The sequence below is a fragment of the Phlebotomus argentipes genome, unplaced genomic scaffold (assembly GCF_947086385.1).
Source record: "Phlebotomus argentipes unplaced genomic scaffold, Phlebotomus argentipes genome assembly scaffold_18, whole genome shotgun sequence".
Taxonomy (NCBI): domain Eukaryota; kingdom Metazoa; phylum Arthropoda; class Insecta; order Diptera; family Psychodidae; genus Phlebotomus; species Phlebotomus argentipes.
In genome coordinates, this window is record NW_026776177.1 from 2172331 (window position 1) to 2195169 (window position 22839).

Sequence of the window (22839 nt, forward strand, 5' to 3'; positions counted from 1 at the left end):
CACGTCAGCGCCCCTGGTGGCTTCCTATTACACCGCACGACGTCATTTCAACACGAGTTCCGACGGGAAAAGCAGTGAAATTCGGTGAAAAATGAGTTCCGCCCCGCCGCAATTTAAATGGGGGATTGTGAAACAAGTAAGTGGAAGTATGGGCCACCCCATTGTGGTGCAATTTCTGCTGAAAGTGTGAAAATATTGGGGAAAAGTGAGGGAGAAAAGTTCACTAACACACACATGCATGGTGTGCGAGAGAAAGCCACCAGCTGCCAACTTGGCACCAACAAGACGGCCCCTCTGGGGCTCCACGGTGCCCCTGGGCCACTCCCGAACTGCCCACAGTGGCCTGTGAGACTGCGGCGGATGGCAGGAGTGGGAAATTGGTCGGTGCTGAGCTCAAGGGAGGGGCAAAGTGGGGCCTTTCTTATCAGAAACGTGAGGCGCGTGGCATTCCGGTGTTCTCAATTCTCATCACTCTTCCAACTCTCTCGTCTCGTGCACCCGGAATGTGTTTATTTATAAGCACTTCCGAGAATTATCGTCACCACAACAAAACACCAGCCCCCGTTCTGTTGACTCTCTGGGGGATTTCAGGGGATTCCGCCACCCACGCAACCACTCTCGGGTTTATTGCCCCCTTGATGGGATTTCTTGACACTCTGGTTATCTCAAGGTTGGGCTTTCCGGCGAAGATGTGCGCTCAAATTTCCCAGAATTCCTCCATAGCAATGGAGATTATGCAGGTGGCGTGAAAAAAATTCCAGGTAGATTTACGCACACCATCAAAGGGCTTTCTCAGCTCTCTATCTCTCTCTTGGACGGTTTCCCAGGCGGGTTTTGGGTGAGATAATAGGGAGATTGTCGCTGGCGCCAGAGCCCTGGGGGTCCCGAGGGGGCGCCGTGGCCAGAGGAGAGGTGGAAAGTGGGTGTTTTCGAGGGCAAAATATGCTGACAGTTGGACATGCCCAACATAACCTCTGCAGTGACGTGACTCCACGTGGCGTTTTTGAGTCGTGCCCAAGCTCACGCCTTTGCCCACTTTGCAGGTCCTCTCTGGTGACTCAGTGATCATCCGTGGTCAGCCGCATGGGGGTCCGCCGCCGGAGAAGCAGATCAATTTCTCGAATGTCCTGGCGCCGAAGCTGGCTCGCCGCCCCGGCGGCGCCAATGCGTCCGGCGAGGACAATCGCGATGAGCCGTGGGCGTGGGAGGCGCGCGAGTTCCTGCGCAAGAAGCTCATCGGCGAGGAGGTTCACTTCACCTGCGAACGCCCACAAAAATCCACCCGCGACTACGGTGTTGTGTACCTTGGCAAGGATCCCGCCACGGCGCAGAACATCACGGAGCTGATTGTGGCCGAGGGCCTGGTGACGGTGCGCCGGGACAGCAGCCACACGTCTGCGGAGCTGGCGAAGCTGGTGGAACTCGAGGATGCGGCCAAGGCGGCTGGGAAGGGCAAGTGGGGCAACTCACCGCCGGCCGAGCATGTGCGCAACATCAAGTGGACGCAGGAGAATCCGCGCAACTTCGTTGAGCACTTCCATGGGAAGCCCATCAAGGCCATCATCGAGCACGTCCGCGATGGCTCCACCATTCGCGCCTTCCTCCTGCCCGATTTCAACTACATCACCCTCATCATGTCGGGCATCCGCTGTCCGGGCTTCAAGTTGGACAGCGACGGCAAGCCCGATCCCAGCGTCACGGTGCCGTACGCCGAGGAGGCGCGCTACTTTGTCGAGTCCCGCCTGCTGCAGCGCGATGTGGAGATTGTGCTGGAATCGGTGAACAACGCCAACTTCGTGGGCTCCATTCTCTTCCCCAAGGGCAACATTGCCGAGGCGCTGCTGCGCGATGGCTTCGCCAAGTGCGTGGACTGGAGCATGGCCTTCATGAAGTCCGGTGAGCTTCCTGTTCTGCTCGAGATTGGGTGCATCATTTCAGGAGTTAGAGTGGCGAATCTTGCTCTCTGCCTTCCAAGATGGTGCCAAATTGAAAATTCCCGGAGATTCTACTCGATGGCACAGATTTCTCTCAAGTGTCTATCGCATTTCACCCTCCGGACAGTCTTAACCATCATTTGACTGGTCATCTAACAGATTCTTCTGCATCTTTCAGGTGCCGAGAAGCTGCGCGCGGCTGAGAAGCTGGCAAAGGAGAAACGCCTGCGTCTGTGGAAGGATTACCAGTCGAATGTGCAGAACTTCAGTGGCAAGGAAAAGGACTTCTATGGCACTGTTATGGAGGTCTACAATGGCGATGCCCTGAGCGTGAAGAGTTCGAGTGGTGCTGTGAAAAAGGTCTTCCTAGCCAGCATTCGTCCACCACGCGAGGCCGCCCGTGTGGCTGGTGAGGATGGCAAAGTGCCACCGCGCTCCAAGAACCGTCCCTTGTACGAGATCCCGTGGATGTTCGAGGCCCGCGAGCACCTGCGCAAGCTCATTGGCAAGAAGGTGCACTGCGTCCTGGACTACATCTCACCTGCCCGAGATAACTTCCCGGAGAAGTACTGCTACACCGTCACGATGGGCAAAACGTGAGTGTCTCTTTCACGGTGTTCGCAATGGTAGTCGGTTGCTTCTCCCTCAGTTAGGCATCATTGCTGGAGGTTTTGATTCCTTCTCCGGACCAATGAGTTCACTGTGGGACAGATAAAACACTGGACAGTACGCTGGGAGGGATGGTGTTCATGGTCTGATGAACATTTATCGCACAGCAATTGTTACATTGGAAGCTTACTTAAGCAACTCTTCAGCCGTAAACTGATGTTTTTTTTCCTTTCTCTCTTCGCATTTGCAGCAACGTGGCTGAGCAACTGGTGTCTGAGGGACTTGCCACTGTTGTGAGATACCGTCAGGATGATGATCAGCGCTCCTCCCAGTACGATGGACTCCTTTCGGCGGAGGCTCAGGCCACCAAAGCTGCCAAGGGTGAGTTTAGATCTTTCCTTGTAAGGCACGGAAAAACCCACTTAACAAGCCATGATTGCTCAGTGTGAATCTTCACAGTCCAGAGATTTGTGGTTGTACCGGTGGGAAGAGGATCTAATGCCATTCCGTGGCGCCCTTTCCTGATACTCTCTCTCTCCAGGAGGGTCAGGATTCAGTCGCGCTGGCACATTTGCATCCCACAAACTTGAGAGAGAGAATTACAAATTGACGCTCTATGTCCTTTGTGTCCTTCAGGTGTCCATGGCAAGAAGGATAAACCCGCCCATCGCATTACCGACTTGACTGTCGAACATTCCCGCATCAAGCATCAGTACTTGCCGTCGTGGTTGCGCGCCCTCAAGACTGACGGCATTGTTGAGTTCGTGGCCAGCGGCTCCCGCTTCCGTATCCTCGTTCCCAAGGACAGCTGCCTGGTGACATTCCTCCTGGCGGGCATCTCGTGTCCGCGCTCAGCTCGTCCCGCCGCCAATGGGATGAACGCCCAGGAGGGCGAGCCGTATGGCGATGATGCGCTGAATTTCACCAAGGAGCGCATCCTGCAGCGCGACGTGCAGGTGCACATGGAGGGCACCGACAAGGCCGGCACCAGCGTGATTGGGTGGCTCTGGGCGGAGGGCAATGTGAACTTGTCTGTGGCGCTGGTGGAGGAGGGTTTGGCCACTGTGCACTTCACGGCGGAGAAATCTGAGTACTATCGCGCTCTGAAGACGGCCGAGGACAATGCCAAGGCGAAGAAGAAGAACATCTGGTCCACGTATGTGGAGGAGCCGGAGGGTGAGAAGGAGAAGGACGGCGAGGTGGGTGACAAGGAGGATGACAAGGTGGTGGAGCGCAAGGTGAATCATGAGAAGGTGGTGGTGACGGAGATTACGCCCGAGTTGCACTTCTTTGTCCAGCATGCCGATCAGGGGGCGAAACTGGAGGCGCTGATGACGAAGCTGAGGCAGGACTTTAGCGTGTCGCCACCCATTCAGGGCGCCTACACGCCCAAGCGAGGGGATCTCTGTGCGGCCAAATTCACGGAGGACAATGATTGGTATCGGGCCAAGGTGGAGCGTGTCACCAAGTCCAATGTCTCCGTGACCTACATCGACTACGGAAACAAGGAGGTGAGTTGTCCTGACTGCGTGTGGGAAGTGCTGTGCAAGCTCCATGATCCCATTCCTGTGTCAAAAGGAGTGCTAGAGTCATTAGCTTGCGAGAGGAAATCAATTGAGGAGTCACCGTCATCTCAGTTCTGTCTGCATTCGCCTTGAAAACAGTCGGCAAATACCCTCTGGAACCAGTGTCTGCCCGATGGTCACTCTCGGGAGTGCTGAGTGAGGTCTGGGAAGCTCTGCAGTGTTCTACTGTTGGGGATTTCTGGTTCGAACTCACCCGAGAGATGCTCCAAGGGTGGATGTTTCAGGGCATGTCGACTGTGAATGCGACTGACGACTGGGAAACCTCCTCTTGAGACATTTTATCTGCCTCTAATTGGAGTCATGATGGCCAGTGTGAAGATTTGGGCTAATTGTGGATGTCTTTCAGATGCTTCCGCCATCCCGCCTCGCGATTCTTCCACCTGCCTTCACGACGGACAAGCCGTACGCCACGGAGTTCGCTCTGGCCTTGGCCCTGCTGCCATCGGACGACGATGATAAGCAGGAAGCGTTCAAGATCTTCCGGCAGGACGTGACCGATCGCACTCTGTTGCTGAATGTGGAGTACAAGGCCAACAACTTGGCGCACGCTACTCTGCAGGATCCCAACACCAAGGCGGACATCGGCAAGGCGCTCATCAACGATGGCTATATCCTCTGCGAGAAGCGTCGGGAGGGGAAGTTGGCCAAGCTCGTGAGTAGTCAGCAATTGACAGGAGTGGCTGGACATTGGCTTGACGCTTTGAATGTCTTCTTTGCAGCTCGAGGAGTACAAGGAGGCCGAGAGTGCCGCCAAGAAGGCCCACAACGGCATCTGGGAGTATGGCGACATCACTGAGGATGATGCCAAGGAATTCGGTGCCGGACGCTAAATTGCTGCAGCTTGAGCGCGCGCGCCCCTGCGATCATTTCTTTTTATGCTTTATCATTGAACAAACCCTGCATCCTTTTTTATTTACCTATGCGACCGCCGCGATCCTCCAGCGAAAAAACTTCCAAAATATACACATTGAAATTTTTCAGTAAAGCCAACAAACACACATGAAATGTCCTGGACAAAAGGAACACACTTCCCCAATGATCGTAAGTGAAAGAAAAAGAAAGAGAAAACACAGCCCGGTTTTCTTATTTTACAAGACGAAAAACAAAATCCAACCAGCAAAAAGCATAGAGAATATTATCAAAGTTGAATGAGTAAATTCTCCTTCTAAAAACATGTTTTATACAGACGATTTTAAAATTGAATAATAAAAAATTTTAGAATTGATTGCAAGTGCGGCGGCGGTTTCTTTTGGCGGCGGCAGCGGCGCTCGCGGGACTTTCTCCACTCAGTGGCGCTGCCGTCGGACGCGTGTACTAAAAATTCCACTTTGGTGCGGCCGCCATTTTGCTTTTCAGTCTACCGTCACGTCCATAGCTTCCTATCGGAGCCATATTTTCGCGGATATTTTTCAGAGAAATTCACCCGCTAGGAGCGTGAAAGCCGTGCTGAAAACACCGCAATTCGGTGGCAGACAGTGCCAGTGAGTGATTCTCCGTGTTTCCCCGGCTGCAGCTCCGCGTTTTATGCTCAAATCCCCACAATATTGTTGCTCGATGACGTCATAGGTTCAAGGTCTGACGTTGCAGTAGACCTCCTCCGGAGAGTGAATTTTCTCCGCTTTTCCACACCGCGCCTCGCGCGAGGCGTCCCCGGGAGTTGCGCCCCACTCACCAGCGTTTCTCTCTGCAGGCGGATGCAGTAGGAAGAAAAATATGTCCGTTCAGCAATTCTGCCTGCGCTGGAACAATCACCAGCCCAACTTCATTTCGGTCTTCTCGTCCCTCCTGCACAATGAGACGCTCGTGGACGTCACCCTGGCGGCGGACGGGAGCCAGCTGCAAGCCCACAAGGTGGTGCTGTCGGCCTGCAGCACCTACTTCGAAGTGAGTATGGCGCCCCCTTTTCTCACCACGCGCACACAGCGCCCCAGAGCGCATCATTTCAGGAGACAGAGCGCCCAATCTTGCGCTCTGCCTTCCAAGATGGTGCCAAATTGAACACCCGGAGACTCTACGCGATGGCACAAATCTCTCTCTCTCTGAGTGTCTCACCGCATTTCACCCTCCGGACAATTCGCTTCCCTCTAAGAAGTTAATTATTGTTGGGCAAAATACGTGTCGAGCCGTCAATTTTCGACACGTAATCCGACATTCACGTGTCGAAAAATGTAAATAAAGCAATTAGCGACTGTTATCAGTAATTTGTGTTGGCCTTCCAAGGCACGGCATCCTGCTTAAAAGTCCTGAAGCTCAATTGGAATTAATTCCAAACTTGCGGACAGAAAAAATGCCTTGCATGAGATGTAAATATTTGTGGAAAGATCATTTGTTTCTGCCCCAGAATCCTCCTAGTCTGTCTTAAAAGAATAAATGGAAGAGAAAACAGAAATTTTTCAAGTCACCTTCAATGCCTAATATTTATTCAGTTCAACCCGCGAATGTCAATTCATGTTCGCATTGCCAACACTTTTGGGGGAACCTTCACGGATCCTGTGTTTGTCTCTCAGTGACCCTGTCGCTTGGGGTGGAGGTTAGACAATTTTCTGCCTTCTCTGCACTCTCTTCTGCATCCCTTAAAGGCCTTAAAGAGACGATTTGGGGGGGAAAATGTGTGTGTTTTTTGTGGTTTGCTTGACTAAATGGAATCTCTCTCTCTTCTCCTCGTCCTTTGCAGAGTCTGTTCACATCGAACCCATGCCGCCATCCCATAGTGATCCTCAAGGATGTCCGATACAGTGATCTGAAGACACTGGTGGACTTTATGTACTATGGCGAGGTGAATGTGTCGCAGGAGCGACTGCCGCACATAATAAAGACGGCGGAGATGCTAAAGATCAAGGGCCTGGCGGAAATGTCAGATGCTGCCTCACTGAGCAAATCCGAGAGCAAGTCCTCATCATCAGACACTGAAACATTGACGACAAATGTAATTGTGAATGATGATGGTGAGTCGCCATGGCGGACGTCGCATACTCAACATTCTCTCCTCCACCGGCAGCAGGTGACACAGTCCACGGGGGCGTCACAGCAGCAGCAGCAGCAGCAGCAGCAGGCGTCCCAGCAGGCGGCGCACATTCACAGCCGACGGACACCGTCGCCGGCGACAATGTCGCCAGCGGCGCGGCGAAAGCGCCTGCGGAAGTCGTCCACGGGTATGCCGGAGTATCCGATACGCAAGGAGCATTACGTAACTGATGATGACTTCCGCCCAGGTTCGGGCTCAGTGTCGGCGGCGGAGCGCACGTCGGGCGAGGAGCACAGCAATCTTGAGGGTGGGCCCAGTGGGGCGTCGGCCATTCACATGCAACACATGGATCCAATGTCATCATTCGCCACGGCCAGCAATCTCACGTCCACCATCAGCAATGCGCGCATAATTAAGGACTCACCCAGCTCGGATACGGAACAGCCGCAGCACGAGACGTCGCAGGAGAGTGTGGACGAGCAGGGATCTGTGCAGCATCATTCAATCGTTGTGGTGAGTCCCGCCGATCGTCATGTGCTCTTTGACTGTCCATTAACGCACATTTCGCATCATGCGTTGCAGAAAACCGACAGTGACTTAGATCACGTGTCACAGCCGATGCCTTTGGACATAACTGGATCATCCTCATCGGGACCGTCAGTGTCTCAGCCACAGTCTCAGCATTCTGGTGAGTTGTCGCAATTCCCTTCTATTTTGTCTCTTCATCTCTGCCGTGTGTTGCCGTTGATATTCTGAGCTTTTCGTCAATGCAAGGAGGAAAGTTTTGATATAAATTTAATTGTTTTCTCTCAGAATATCAGCCACACACACAGTTGAGTTCGTTTTTCTCTTTGTTCACACGTAAAGTCAGGTATTTCTTTCTGTATTTTTTCTTTCCACAAACACTTTCTTCTTCCTTTTACCTTCGAAAAAAAAACACTGACTTGAGATAGTGTGTCTCAAAGATTTTTACCCAGAAAGTTGAGATAAAAAGAAATTCTCAGCTCTTTAAATTCACTTTGCTATACATGTTATTATGTCTTTTATGGCTAAGCATTATGAGACAGAAGAAGATGAAGAATAAGAGGAGAAGAAAGAGAGAAGAAAATCCATTGATGTGCAGTGAAGACTGTAGTTGTAGTTTTTATTTCTTGTTAAAATGTGCAACTACACAACCTTTTCTCCATCTTTTAAAGACTCTTATGTTATTTGAGAGAGAGAAAGAGAGAGAGAGAAGAATTTTGTACATATAAAACCCATTTTATTCTGGAAAAGCTTTAGGAGTAGAAGAAAAGAGATAAAGAAAGAGAGAAGCTATGAAATTGTGTCAAATATGTTTACGTCTTTATTTATTTTTTGACTATCTGTACTACTGCTTAGCTTTTATTATTATTATTATGATTATTATTATTATAATTGTGGCGATGATTTGTTTTTGGTAAAAAAAAGAAAAGAAAAGACAAGAAAAACGAGAGGAAGTGTTGGATGGGACTGATGAGAAACAATTGTCAATCCAATTGCGATCTGGGAAAAGGCGAGAGCTTGTATTCGATCCGTTCAATTTGAGTTTATTCCTTTTTTTGATTGATTTTGAAGAAGAAGAAGAAAACAAACAAATTGGGGATTTTTTTCTCCTTTTTTTGCATTCCTTTTCGCTAAAACAAAAAAGCATCCAAGAAAAATGAGAATTGTAGTTGAGAAAATATCCATTCACTTCACTGCAACACTGTTTCTTTTGATATTTCGCGGGAGATTTTCTTTTTATTCCCCTGTTTTTTTTTTGTTTTTTTAATTACCTTTTTTCGTTGGATTTAAGATTGGGAAATCGTAAGAAAAGTGGCGAAAGAGTGATAATATAAGAGCCATCATATGTGTCTCTTGAGTTGATGGGAAGAAGTTGATGGAAAAAAGTTGGTGGATAATATAGAAGAAGAAGGATGTGAGGATAAAAGAAGAGATCGTAATAGAAACTAAAACTAGCTCTCGTTTTTTCCTTCTCCCAGGTGTGCAATGGACAGTTGTTGAGTCAACCTATCCCCCTCGTTTCACCCTGTCGTCGTGCCCCACGAATCTCGGCATGAGCGGAGCGTCGCACAGTCATCCGGATGGTGGGCATCAGCAGCAGGGCGGCGGAAATGGTGGCAGTGGTAATAGTACAAGTCAGCCGTCTGGGACGGCGTCCGGCGGTTCGGCCGGTGGGAGTGGTGAGAGCACCGGAGCGTCCTCCTCATCTGTTCACATGACACAGTATCAGGGCTCGGCGTATCCCACGCAAATCATCTCTGTGAACAACTATTCGCAGCCACTGAGCACGCCGACGTCGCCGCAGGGTGAATCGTCACTCGTGCAGAGTGTCTACAGTCAGGGCACGACGCCCAATCAGTCGCCCATCGACACCAAGCCACCTGTGCAGCAGCAGCCGCCGGCGCCCACGCCGGCGCCGCAGAAGAGGAAGCGCTCAGTGAATCCGCAAGGTGATGAGAACTTCATTCGCGCGCTGGAAGCGGTGAGATATGGTGGCATTGGATTCTGCAAGGCGGCGAGATTGTTCGGTGTGAACAATCGCACGCTGTGGCTGGAGTACAAGAAGCGTGGCTATCCAATCAGTCGGCCCAGTATCAAGAGTCGCATCAAGTTGGAGCCAAATGTGTCACCACAGCCGCCGGCGACGCCGACAAATGAGGAGAATACGATGGAGAACTATGAACATATCGCCCAGCCGAGCATCAATATGCCCATCTCGAGCAGCACCACGGCGGCCACACCGGAAACACCCACATCGGCGCCCATCATGTGTCCGCCACACGCGCATCCGATGGGTGTGATGAGTTTCCTTGACACGCGCCATGTGGAGTTCCCGTCTGTCCACCCAATGGCCAGACAAAGGTACCCAGACACGCCCGTGAATGTGAATCCGTCGGCCATGAATCTGCAAGGGCTGAACTTCAACACGATGTAATTTGGGGAATGTTGGCGAATTGTTCAATTTCTCCAGCCATACTAAATTATACATATTGATAAATATATATATTGTAATGTAATGGATTGTAGAGAGAAGAGGAGGAGGAGGAGGAGGACATAGGCTAAATGGGAGGCAGAAAAGAGTAAAATTTCATTCATTGATCTATAGCAAGAGTTCTTCTGCACACAGATGAGGAGAATACCCCAAATGTAATAGGTTAAATATTTTATTGATAAACATTGACACACATTGATTATATAGTGTTGTGTAGGTAAAAAAGTGTAGGAATGTAAAAGCCACAGTGTATAATGATCATGTAAAAGGGATACTCTCTCTCTCTCTCTGTCTGTCTGTGTTTCGGGGACTATTTGAGATTTGAGAAGGAAATCTCCTTGTCTGCTTGGTCAATTATATTCATAAAAAAAGGGGGAGAAGCAGAGAATGTTGAGACAATTTTGGGCACACATTCATTCATTCATTCAGTGATGAGAAAGAATTAGTCAATGGCCTTAGAGTGACTCTTTTTTATGGCTGATAAGAAGAATTTTTACACTGAGAAGCTTCAAAGAAGATTCAATAATGAAAAAAAAACATTTATTGTGCAATTGTAGCGCAAATTCTACTACTTACATCACAATTTAAAGCATTATTCTTCACAATACACCAATAATAAAATCGTGTTACACGATTGTGTGTCTCAACAGTGATGTCCGAATGTGTGTCCACAGTTGTTGTTCTTGCTCTGTTACGTCAAAACCAGTAAGAAAATGATGTGAAAGAGAAGAAAAGATGATGAGGCGGGAGGTTAAGCTCCAAATCACAGTGAAGTTGTGCTGGAAATTGCTTATTTCTTGCTTCAATTTTAATACTATAATTTATTTAATGACTGTTTTATGGAAAGACCTGAATTTTTTTTTACATGTAAAAATGTGGACAAATTTTTTATGTCTCTTGCAAGAATATATTATATTTCAGGCATGAAGAAGAAAATGAAGATAAAAGTTGGGTGGAAGAAAGAGTATAAAGAAAATTATCTCTCATAAGTTTGTAATGTTGTATAAAAAACAATTTTTTAATCGATATTATTTCCTTAAAAGAATGTTCTTTTTTTTAAATCTATTAACACTATTGAGATTAACTGACGGAAAGTAGTGGAAAGGAGAAGGAGAAGGAGAAGAAGTGTGTTATGAATGGAGAGAGTACTCATTCCTCAATTGTATAAGTGTACTGTTTTTATTTCATGTATCGTGTAAAGAGTAATAATAATAATATCAAAGATGAAGAAGAAGTGCGAGGTGAAATATTTGTTTAGTCATTAGTTGGAAAAAATTTATTATTATAACTTTTTACGTGTAATTTCTTAAATAAATTTACTAACAACATATTTTTTTATATGTGTGAGTGAAAATTGTATTGATGGTGAGGAGGAAAATACAAGTTTTAGATAAGTGAAAAAACAACAACAACACTATTTATGCACTAAATATTTAGATAAAGTCTATTATATAATGAATAATGTATATTTAAAATGAGACGAGAAAACAAATAGGCTTAGCGACAAGAGTTATAAATAAAGGAAAAAGAAGAGAAAAAAAGCTACCTTAAAGGAAGAACAAGAAAAAAAAACACTTTGTATGGATAGAATATATATATTTCTCAGTGTGAATTTTGCAAAAAGAAAAAAAAGGAGGGAGAAAGGCACGTTTTATTATTGTTCTTTTCAAATCATTATTATTATTACTATTTTTAATCAGCTTCACTGTGGCCATAGATAAAAAAGAAGTCTTCATTTGCATTCACATGTTTTTTTCTGTCTTCTCTTTGTTGTTTGGAAATCAATTGGGCGATTGCAGAACGAATTTTTCACAGGAAGAGAGCAAAGCGTAGTTTGGTTTAGGGTAATTTATATACAATGCTAAGCAGGAGGATAAATATACATAGTTTGTCGCGAGATAATGTATAATAAAAAAAAAATCCACCTTCTGAGGGCGAGACGCGAGAGTGTGTTGAGAGAAGAAGAAGCGCCACAAGGAGGAGAGAAGCAGTGTGTGTAAATAGAACTGTGTCTAGACTCTTGAGTGAGAAGATGGCAAGAAGAAGAAGTGGCCGAGAGTGAAGGTGGTATATAAATAGGGCATTCATGTTTCTTTCGACATAAGAAGGAGCGAAGTGGAGTAAATAAAATGCAAGCTATAGTTGCAGATTTAAGAGAATTACTACATTTTAGGGCATAAGAGTCGCTGAGGAGAGAACAATAATGTATAAATATGATGAGGATACGGAGAAGGACGAAGGAAAAGTCCTATTTCGCGAGGGTATAAAGATGATGAAAAAAAAACGACGAACAAGAAGAACATTGAGTAGAATTATGTAATCAAGTTTTAATTACATATTAAAATATCACAATTGAAAAAACAGTCAGTTTATTTTACCCTCGATGAGAGTCGCTCTTTAGGAAGGACACTTAATGACTCTCGCCACTACTTTGCAGGTCTCTCAGCGAAGAGCCTCGTGACAACGACGATGGGAAGCAAGCGAGGACGATTGCTGATCCGGCAGCCGCGCATTAAGAAGGAGAGCGACGCCACGTCGTCCACACACGCCAGTCCAGAGCCTGACATTGCTTCCGATCTGACCTATGCGCATCTTCTTCGTGTGCCACCGCAGAAGATTGAGCGCCATGCGTCCGAGCCCACGCCGGCGGGATCGCCGCATCTGCTCTCTGTGCCGACTGTCGGTTCGGCGGCGGGTGCGTATCTGGTGAAGCAGCACAGCCATCCGCTGCTGCCCAGTCAGTCGTCGTCGCCCGGGCCGTTTCCGCTGCAGCGCCAACTGTCGCATCCTGCCAGCACCGCCATGACCACCCTCACGCCCTCGCCGCCCATTGTGGAGCCCACGAGTGCGCCGCCCGTCACGCTGTCCAGCCACCTCACGCACTTCATCGCCACGACGCTCAAGGGCGCAGCCGAGGAGCTGTCCGATCCCACGCCATCCACCAGCCGCGTGCGCACGCTGTCGCCCACGGTGCTGATCGTGCCGGACGCCACCCCGGAGCCGCTGGGCGCCATCCGGGTGAAGACGGAGGAGCTGCAGCGATCGGCTTCGTCACCACAAGTAATGCCAAAATCTATATGTATTTGTCAGTCGAATTGGTATCCCTGGAGAGTTTGTGGCGGAAATGCCACTGTCATGGCGGCCTTCTCCTTCTCACGAGATTCTCGCTGTTAGCATTATTTGACGCAGTGTCTCAGATACTGTGGTTATCACTTATATGCAGACGATTTGCAGATCTATTGCTTCGGGAACTCTCACGCTCCTGAGTTTGCTTTTGAGGCAATGAATGATGATCTTCGTCGGGTCACTCGCAGGTCCTAATCATTCACACTCATTCATCTCTTGGATAAAGTCATTCCCTTCTCTGGTCGAGTCAAGAACTTGGATGTCATTTTCAACAGCACCTTGCCTTGATCAGATCATGCCTTTGAGATCTTGCAGAAGGATCTTTCTCACTGGCACTAGACTTCTGTTCCCTTTTCACCTATTGAGTGGAGCTCTTCTTCTGTGCTAGCATGGTTGAGAAAAGCATTCAATTCCTGTCTAAGATACGTACAGGATTTGTACAGGACGGCTTGCCTATCTCGTAGAGCTTTTGGTTCCCGGATCGTTTGTCAGATCTGCCTCTCTCCATGTGTCGAGATCAAAGAGGCGCATTCTCCACGATTCCCTCTTTGTTGAAGGATTTGTGATAAGAGAGGACAATTTGTCCTACTAACGAGATTAAATTATACTTAAATCTTCACAACCATTCACTGTGTATTTGTGTGTGTTTCAGGTCAAGACTCGCGACTTCTCGCTGGACAATCCGCGCTCCAGTCACTGTCCTGTGGTGCGTCCTGGACCTGCGCTGGGCTGCAACTTCTGCTGGAACACCATCGACGCTCATGGACGCATCTTGCGGCGCAAGACCAAGTACCACTGCCCCGAATGTCAGACGAATCTGTGCATCGTGCCCTGCTTCCAGGAGTACCACGAGCGTCAGGCTTCGGGCGCCGACGAGAGCGCGGGGAATTCTAGCAAAAGCACCCAGACGTCCGTGGCGACGCTGCGACACTTCCCAAAGACCGGCTCAATATAGAGAGTGTGTTGATGGTGTAAGAAGTTCTTTTAGATATTGTGTCAATTTTGGATGTTTCTTTGTCCTCTGATCCTCTTTTCCACACACACACACAAACACACGCGCAATGCAAGAAGCACGCAAAACCAAAAAGAAACATGCTATGAGAACAGCAAAAGAGTCATTTCATCGTGTCCGGAGGAGGGTGAGTGCAAAAAGGATACTTTCTGCAATTTTAAATGTTGAGCAAAAAAGCATGTGAGGAAAAAAATATATCATTCATTGTGAAGTGTAGGCAAAAAAAAAACGTAGAGCGTAAATAATAGGTGTTAATTGTAATTTGAGAAAAGAGAGAAGAGGAGAGATGACAGTGAAATCTCTCTTATATTTTCTTAAATGTGTAATTATACTAAAAACAAAACCTTTAAGCTGAAGAAAACGATGTTGTGTAGTGAGACAAACAAGATAAAAAAAAACTTCTATTCTGATACTAAACGATGAGTTGATTAAGGAAAGAGAGAGAAAACATTGATGACATTTTCGAGGTTTAGAGAAAAAGAGAGAGAAAAAGGAAGAATTACAGATATAAATTTGTAAAATGTATTTATAATCATATTTCATCCCGTTCATTTGCCAATTTATTCCTTCCGACGCCCCCAGAGAAAAAACAACCCTTTTATCCTCAAATTGCATTTCTTCACTTGAAATTCTTAATCTTGAAAGCTTTCTCCCGAATTTTTCCACACACGCAAAACAAAAAGATGGCAAGAAATATGACGAGAGCGAAGCACACGCAAGGCAGACTTTTTCGTTTGTGTTTTTACTTAGAAGAGCAGAAGAAAAAGATGTACCTGATATAGATGATGATGATGATGATGATGACGAAGATAATGATAAAGAGAGATGTTTTATGCAGAAATACTTCAACTTTTATTCGCTAACCCTTGGCTTCTTTGCTCTGTTTTAAATATATACTTTTGCAGTCATCACAATTCGGCGGTAACTCACCTGTGGCGGATGAACTTGTGTCTGAAGGCGATCTTCTGCGCTCTGTCCTGAATCCGGCGATTGAGATATCTGGCAATTCCCACGCTGGGCGCATGGCAGCCGCGCACGCCGTTGGCCTCCTCGAAGCGCTGATACTCTGGCTTGCACTGGCACGAGGCGCGTCCGCCGGCGGTCTTGGAGGGTTCCAGCCACTCGCCAGGACCGCAGGGACCTCTGGAGTACAGCTTGTGGCACTGGCCGGCGATCTCCGCCATCCCTGGAGAGCCTCTGCACGCGCTGGCCTGCGGCTCACGCTCATTGCAGGTCTGCGCGAGTGTTGTGACGACGCCGGAACAGCCGCAGACGCCGTTGTACGACACGCCGTCCACGGAGGGACGCGATGTGAAGTCAAAGACTACGACAGAGTGCAGATGACACGGTCCCTGGGTGCCTATGCGATGGCAGGAGGCGTCGGTGGGGAAGAAGAGCTCTCCCTTGGTGCAGGGATTCGCCATGCAGCTGCCATTGGAGGCCAGGAGGAACTGGCCAGCCTCACAAGGTCCCCTCGTGAAGGCTCTGTAGCAGAGACCGTCTTCTGGCCAGAGAATGTAACCCTCGCGGCAGCGACACTGACCTCCAGCGCCGTCCTCCTCCACCTGGAACACATGCCCACCTGGACAAGGCCCGGCAGAGCCCAACTCGAAGCACTGACCAGTCTCGATGTGGAATTGCGGCAAATCTCGGCGACAGCCGCATTCGCCGCTGGGCAGGAAGAGATCTCCTTCGGGACAGGGTCCTCGGGTGTAGTGTTCATAGCACTGCTCGTCGGCGAGGTGGAAGAAGGGCGCCAAGTGGCCGGAATCCTCACAGCGACACTCTCCCAGACTATCACTTCCCTCAGTCAGCAGTCTTCCCTTCGGGCAAGGACCTCGCGTGAGTCTTCCGTAGCACTTGCCGTCGCTCGGCCAGAAGATCTCTCCCTTGCCACACTCCGCGGGCGTTCGACACACGCCCCAGCGTCCCTTTCCCGTCTTCCCCGGAGGATCTGGCCGGGGAGCGAAGTATTGGCCAACATCGCACGGCTCGCGGGTGAACAGGCGATGGCATCGCGCCGTCAGGGGACTCTGGGCAGTGCCTGGCGGGCAGCGACATTCAGCGCCCAGGCCGGAGGATGACGGGCTGAGTTCCATGGTGTCCGGACAGGGGAAGCCCAGCTGGAAGATGCGGAAGCACTGCTGCAGCGGAGGCCAGAAGAGCAACTGCCAACCGCCAGGACGAGCGGCACAGGGATTTCGGACCGGGTCTGCCCACGGAGGAGGCACAATTGCCGCTTCCGCGACGGTGAGAGTCCATGAGATCACAGTCAACAGCTCCACAAGGCGCCTCATCGTCCACGATTTGTCTGCGGAAAGGAAATTCCCCAAAATCAGCTTGAGTGTTTGATTTGCCCTTGAACTCAGGGGGATTTCTCAGGGGGGAAAAAATGACCGCCTAAATTGCGTGTGAAGTCATGCATACACATTGATTCATTGACAATATCATGGAAAAACATCCTCCGGAGCAGGTGAGACAGAGAGAGAGAAAGAGAGCGAAATCCCAGTGCAAGCGAGTCCGCGACACAGTTGATTGTTACGTGTTCGCGAGAGCCCAGATATTATGTATGAAATGACCCAAATCGCCTTCTCTTTCGCTCACACACACTTTACTTTTTTTCTTCTTCAACCCATCAGCAGCAGCTCGACCACCTGAAGATCTCTGCCTCTCGCTCCCACTCTCCGCGGGATTACGTGTCACCGCGACGCCTGAGGCCAGAGAGTCTTTGGCGTGAGTGTGATGCAACAGACTTAAATGAAATCAACGAAATCGAAAGTTTAGGAGCCACCGAAGAGCTCATCTAATTGCACTCATGAGCATCTGCCCGCGCGTCCCACTCCCTCCCGGGCAGGCCACGGAGGCCACGGTGGTGAGGAGAAGAGCGCTGTTCAGGTAGAAACACGACCAATACATTTGAAATTGCACCAAAACGGCAAAGGTCACATTTGTACGTGTTTTTGTGACTGTGGAAAACCATCAACTTTTTAGAAATCCCACTGCACGAGACGCGAGTGCTTCTTTAAGTGGAAGGAAGGAAGATTATTTGTCGAATGATTTTACTTGGCGGAAAGTGAGGCAAAATCACATGGAGAATATGTATTAACTTTCAGTAGCACATCTTGAGCTCTCTCTCTCTTGCTCTCGACCCTCGTTGAAATTCCTTCGCGTACACAATTCAGAGAGTGTGGCTTCGATGGGCAATTGACGAGTTCATCGTCTTGGATGTTTACCCAAAGCCAAACAGAGGAGAAGAAAGAAAAAAGAAGGAAAAAAAGCAGTTGAAAAACACCCACACAATAGTAGAAATTCTTCCCAACCTGATGGATTGTCATTGAAGATCGATCCAAGAGACTGGACACCTTTTTGCACAAGACACTATCGGATCATCGGCTGGCTGACGAGGCGCGTGATTCCACGACAAGAGATCGAGATCGACTGCCTGAGCGTCAGACGGAATTCCACATGTGGTTGGACGTCTTCGGAGACCAGAAGCTCAGCCAAGAAGCAAAATGGAAGGGGTTTTCGGCCTTCGGCTTCGTCACTCCAAAGTGTGCTCTTGAACACCCAGAGAATCACAGCCAAAATCTCTGTCAGAGTGTTTGTGAGGGTGTCTAATTTCACCTCAACTTCCAGCAAGGGGGAGATAATGTGTCTTCAATCTGTACACCACTTCTGAACACCGTAAAAATTTGAAACTTGGATGATGTTTTCAGATTTATAAATTTCCACCCGATATTTCTCTAAGAATCGCCTTAAAAACTCTTTCTGAGTGTCTTTTCCGACCATAACCTTAAAAAATCTGCTGAAAATCCTTTTGAAAGCTTTCCAGATCACAGAATCATATCTTATAATTTGTTAATAAACTCAAAATTGCTAATTCAGAGTCAAAATCGTGCAGAATGTTAACAAAATCAACATTTTTCAAGTCTAGCTTATTCTTTTTGAGGTTATGTTGCATTTTAACGCTAATTTATAGTGTTTCTTGGCACAAAAAGCCCAGAATTGCCTTATTAAATGCGAAATATTCACTAAATTTGTCCCTGATGCGTTACATAACCTATAAAAATGATTATTATGACTGTTTCTATGTAAAAACTAAAGGAAATCCAAAGAAACTGGTCAATTTCTCAATAAAAGAAGCACTCTGAAAAGAAATATTGTTGATTTTTGAACACTTCCACTTCTTAAGCACTCCTGCTGAGTTGTACACCACTTCAGACTGTATCATCTCCCCCTTGACTTCCAGGGTTCTTGAGAATAATTCCTTCACTCGAGCTGTTTCTGAGGCAATTTTTTTCCATGACTGAGAAAATTCTCAAATGCTCATAATAATTAATTGATTCACTCTTTAAATGTTGTATTTCCCATAATCGATGTCCCGCTATTCAAATCTTCGATGTTATCAGTAACAATTAGTGTTATTTCACACGCATAATTTGGTGAAATTAACATGAATTCGACAGTTTGCAAAAAGTGGATGCAAATTTGGCGGGAGATTTTCCACACACAATTTGCTAATGATTTTTTAAATGATACAATAATAATTATCTTCTTAAAATTGCTATTCAAATAGGAATATTAAGATTCAAATTCTAACTATACGATAATTTCTGTCTAAGGTAAACTTCTTGAGCATAACACAATTGTGTTACGTATAAATGCTCACAATTCACTACTCGAAGAGCGATTTTTTGCGCGATTACAGTACAGTATATATAGTTATACTCGTAATGTGATCAACTCGATTTAAAGTTAAGCAATTTTTGTAAGACCTGGGCTATTAGGCACCCCCCCACCCCCCCCAGGTCCTAATTAAAACACAAAAACCCAAAACTTGGCCTTCAATTGAATGCAATTGTTGAGGCTTCACTTGTGAATTTCAAGCTCAATCTTCCTTCTCGTCCTGATGATTGAAATGAAAAGTCTTCCTGCAAATTGTGGTCACGAGGAAGGATTGAGAAGATTCATTAAAAGCTCCAAATAGAGAGTCTTGATGTGCTTTTATTCACGTAACTTTTTTGGGCGAAAGTTTAGGTGAATATGATGAAAACTGAGAAGCATTTTTGGCAGAGGAAAAGATTGTCAATCCTGTAAGAGAAGAATAGGATGAAAACCATGAAATTAATAAAATTCTTGGGATTCTGGTCATCTTTTTGTGCTCTGATGTCCGGACATCGAAATATCTAAAAAACACTATCAAGAATATCCACAGATAATTCAATGAAATTCCGTAGACAAATCTTTCATTTTCAACAGTTTTATTAAGAAAATCACGCTATTTAAATGCACAAGAGAGATTGTGGGAGTGCTTTTAGAAAAATTTATTTAAATACATTTTAATTGCGTTTTAAAAACTCTTTTAAAGCTTTAAAAAAATTTAGGAGTCTTTGAATTTTCCTTCAATCGTGGTTCGAAATTCCAATTAATTCTTTTAATGCAATTTTTTCAATAAAACCACTAATTATAAATCAAAAAATTATTTTATTTCATTCTTTCGTAGAAATTTGTTAGAAGTTTCCTGCGAAATTCTGATCTCTGAAATCCACTAATGAAGTGATTTTCAACAGGGTTTCAACCTTTCTGTTTAAAATAACATTTTTTCATGCATATCAGTAGCATTTCATGTCATCTTTCCATCGGTCATCGAAATTATAGCTCAACTTTGAGATATAAATTGATCGTTATCTCCAACATTTTAGTGGCAAATTGAGCGAATAAACGGAAGCAATTTGCTCATTTTTTATAATATAAAATTGCCTATAAAATCCCACAATTTCTGTGAAACTGTTCAGTTCATTGAATTTAACACCCTGAAAGTGTAGGAAAAATGTGGAAAATCTTTCTCTTAACTCTCTCCGTGGCGATTCTGAGTGAAGCTGATGAGGTAAAATACTGATTGCAGACTAATCTTGCAGTCTTCTTTAATATTTTATTGCATATTCGACAGGAGAAGAAGTTTAAGATAACTCTGGAGAAGGTTGAAATCGAGACTGATCCGAGTTTTGCCACAGTCAAAGCCGAGATTCGCACGGAGGATGGAAAGACTGTGGTGGATGCTTCCGGGAATATCCTGCAGGAGATGGATTCGGGCGTATTTGTGGACATTTCCGCGTCAACTGAAAGTGATCCTGGTCAGTTTAAGCCACTCCTCAAGGCGACAGACATTGACTTCTGCAAGTACGACGAGAGCAACACGATGGCTCCGCTGCTCTCCATGTTCATCAAGGATATTGAGAAGTTTGGCAATCTCCCGCTGAAGTGTCCGGTGAAGAAGGGTGAATTTCACATCAAGGGCTTCAACATTGCCGAAGAGAATCTGCCCTCGTACATTCCGGAGGCGCGATACTTGATTGAATCCCAAATTCACGTGAAAAAGGATGGAAATCGTCACGTGATTTACAACAGCAAGTGGATCGCTTTGATTGCGAAGGAGTAAATCCTTAATGATGAGAAATACATGTTTTTGCTCCCAAGCTTATAAGTTTGAGTATCTTTTCGTTTATTGTGAGGTGGTGAAAAAGGCGGGAATTCGCTGCGGTTACAAAATATCATTACAGGTAAGCATTACATGACAGCACTTGTGGAAGCTGTCAAAAATTGGAAGAAAGTGTTTGAGGAACGCGGACGCGAAAATGGAAAATCCAGATTATCAGTCGGATATCCAGTTGGATTACACGATTGTCAAGGAGGAATACTCAATGCTGGACATAACGGACAATCCGGAGGATGAATTCCCGGCTCAGACGTAAAATTCCCTGCATTTCCTCAAGAGAAACTCTTCAGCTCACTGGAGATTATCTTTCCAGAGATTCGGGATTAGACAATGGAGAGCAGATGATCCAATTCGAGATTACGGAGATTGACCAGGTCAAGGAACCGCTGGAGCTGAAGGAACCTGACCAACTGATGTGTCTTGTCTGTGAGGCGACATTTGAGCATCTTCCTGCCCTGCAGAAGCACATGCTGAAGCACACCAACACCACACTGCCTTACAACACAGCGTCATCGGCTCAGGCCAGTCGATTCCCTGCGCCAGCAATCTCTCCTGGGCACAGCCTGAACAAGACATCGGAAGTGGATGAGTCTGACGATCACAGTGAAGTTGCGAGGAAAGTGCAGGAGTTGATGGACTCCCGGAAGAACAAATTGCAGTGTCCGGTGTGCAAGAAGAGGTTCAAGCAGGAGAGAAATGTGGTGAACCACGTGACCGTTCACATCAGTTTGAAGCCCTTCGCGTGCCAGGAGTGCGGAAAGACCTTCCGCCGGAAAGACTACTTGAAGTCCCACATCGATTACGTGCACAAATCGTCACTTATGCGCTGTCCCAAGTGCGAAGTGACCCTTAAGAACATGGGCGTCTACAAGAAGCACATACTTCACTGCAGAGCTAGCAAAACGAGAAAAACGAGCAAAACCAATCTCGTCAAGTGCAAAATTTGCAAAAAGACCTACAAGAATACGAAAAATCTAGACAAGCACATTGCAATTGATCACATTTACCACGAGGAGTCGGATGAGCCAGTGGAGCCTGAAGTTTGGTTTGAGTTCGAGAAGAAAACCATCAAGAAGGAGAAGACCCAGCCAAAGTTAAAGTACCGAAGATAAAGTAATCTTTTGTTGGTCAGAATATTAAGAATTTTCTTCCAGTTTCAGCCAACTCACGAACCGTGAAAAGACGAAAGTCCTCAACGAACGGCGCTTCAAGTGTTCCACGTGCTTTCTCAAGTTCAAGCGAAAGGATCACTTGCGAACGCACATGGAAACTCACGATGATATTCGGTCAATCATATCCTGTAAGGCTTGCGGCCAAACATATTTGCACAAAAGGTCCCTGCAACATCACTTGAGGGGCTCCAAATGCGGACGAACACATAATCACAGACCTTCTTTCTCCTGTGATCTCTGTTCTGTGAGCTTTCGCACAAAGCTCATGTTGGCGCGGCATTATAAAATTTGCCTCGAAAATAAGTCCCGCGCGAATCCTAATGGGAAGATTTCGATTAAATCTGAAGTTGCTTAAAGATTAAGTCAATAAATGATGTATTTTGTAGGAAAAAGGATTCACGATGGTTTCTTTTATGATCAATTATCGCAATTTCAATATTTGCTTGGCCCAAGGGGGAGATAATGCAGCTGAACGGTGTACACAACTTCTGAACTTTTGGCAGTGATTAAAATATGCGTTTTTTCAACCGCCTAAAGTATCATAACCTCAAATTTAGAAGTGTTTCACCTGAAAAGACGAAATACTTGTATGACCTTAAAAATTTACGGAAAAGCAGTATTTTAGAAGAATTTGAAGTTTCCAGTGGATATTTTCATGTTATATAATTTTCAATCGCTCTTTTGAATGCACTTTGGATCATAACCTAAAAATTATCTCGTGAAATCTAGAAAAATGCTTGAAAGAAACTTATTCAGAATCTTTTAAATGCAAATTTGTGGAATATTGTTTCCCAGATCAATGAAAAATCAATGAAACCTCTCTTAAAATAGACAATTTTGTATCCTGAAACAATGTTTTAGAGGTTATGATCAATCTTAACACAGTTTAACATTGAAAACTTGTGATCTTCATCAGATTTCAT

General features: G+C 46.4%; 5 protein-coding genes across 10 annotated transcripts; 4 read left to right on the forward strand and 1 right to left on the reverse strand.

The window, feature by feature from the left end:
- Positions 1 to 15: 15 nt before the first annotated feature.
- On the forward strand, positions 16 to 5360 carry LOC132259694 (staphylococcal nuclease domain-containing protein 1). Its single transcript, XM_059757428.1, has 7 exons — positions 16 to 136; positions 1044 to 1896; positions 2113 to 2530; positions 2794 to 2924; positions 3180 to 4054; positions 4476 to 4781; positions 4849 to 5360. The coding sequence occupies exons 1-7, from the start codon at positions 92 to 94 to the stop codon at positions 4957 to 4959; spliced, it is 2739 nt and encodes a 912-aa protein (XP_059613411.1). The 5' UTR covers positions 16 to 91; the 3' UTR covers positions 4960 to 5360.
- A 134-nt stretch (positions 5361 to 5494) lies between these two features.
- LOC132261142 (longitudinals lacking protein, isoforms H/M/V) lies at positions 5495 to 14799 on the forward strand. 5 transcript variants are annotated; one of them, XM_059759722.1, is made up of 6 exons: positions 5505 to 5702; positions 5820 to 6013; positions 6804 to 7607; positions 7677 to 7782; positions 12548 to 13170; positions 13889 to 14799. In XM_059759722.1, the coding sequence occupies exons 2-6, from the start codon at positions 5843 to 5845 to the stop codon at positions 14189 to 14191; spliced, it is 2007 nt and encodes a 668-aa protein (XP_059615705.1). In that variant the 5' UTR covers positions 5505 to 5702; positions 5820 to 5842; the 3' UTR covers positions 14192 to 14799. The 5 variants fall into 5 exon arrangements, with proteins under 5 accessions (XP_059615703.1, XP_059615704.1, XP_059615705.1 ...); XM_059759723.1 differs by lacking the exons at positions 12548 to 13170; positions 13889 to 14799 and adding an exon at positions 9098 to 12135 and having other exon boundaries at positions 6804 to 7281; positions 7342 to 7607; XM_059759724.1 differs by lacking the exons at positions 12548 to 13170; positions 13889 to 14799 and adding an exon at positions 9098 to 12135 and having other exon boundaries at positions 6804 to 7055; positions 7128 to 7607.
- A 301-nt stretch (positions 14800 to 15100) lies between these two features.
- On the reverse strand, positions 15101 to 16545 carry LOC132260867 (uncharacterized). The gene has a single exon (XM_059759249.1). It carries the CDS (start codon positions 16543 to 16545, stop codon positions 15175 to 15177), a length of 1371 nt encoding a protein of 456 aa, XP_059615232.1. The 3' UTR covers positions 15101 to 15174.
- Positions 16546 to 20078: 3533 nt separating this feature from the next.
- On the forward strand, positions 20079 to 20687 carry LOC132260868 (uncharacterized). Its single transcript, XM_059759250.1, has 2 exons — positions 20079 to 20135; positions 20199 to 20687. The coding sequence occupies exons 1-2, from the start codon at positions 20079 to 20081 to the stop codon at positions 20685 to 20687; spliced, it is 546 nt and encodes a 181-aa protein (XP_059615233.1).
- A 46-nt stretch (positions 20688 to 20733) lies between these two features.
- LOC132259795 (zinc finger protein 319-like) lies at positions 20734 to 22306 on the forward strand. 2 transcript variants are annotated; one of them, XM_059757558.1, is made up of 3 exons: positions 20734 to 20996; positions 21058 to 21843; positions 21899 to 22306. In XM_059757558.1, exons 1-3 carry the CDS (start codon positions 20884 to 20886, stop codon positions 22269 to 22271), a joined length of 1272 nt encoding a protein of 423 aa, XP_059613541.1. In that variant the 5' UTR covers positions 20734 to 20883; the 3' UTR covers positions 22272 to 22306. The 2 variants fall into 2 exon arrangements, with proteins under 2 accessions (XP_059613541.1, XP_059613542.1); XM_059757559.1 differs by having other exon boundaries at positions 21905 to 22306.
- The last annotated feature ends 533 nt before the right edge of the window (positions 22307 to 22839 follow it).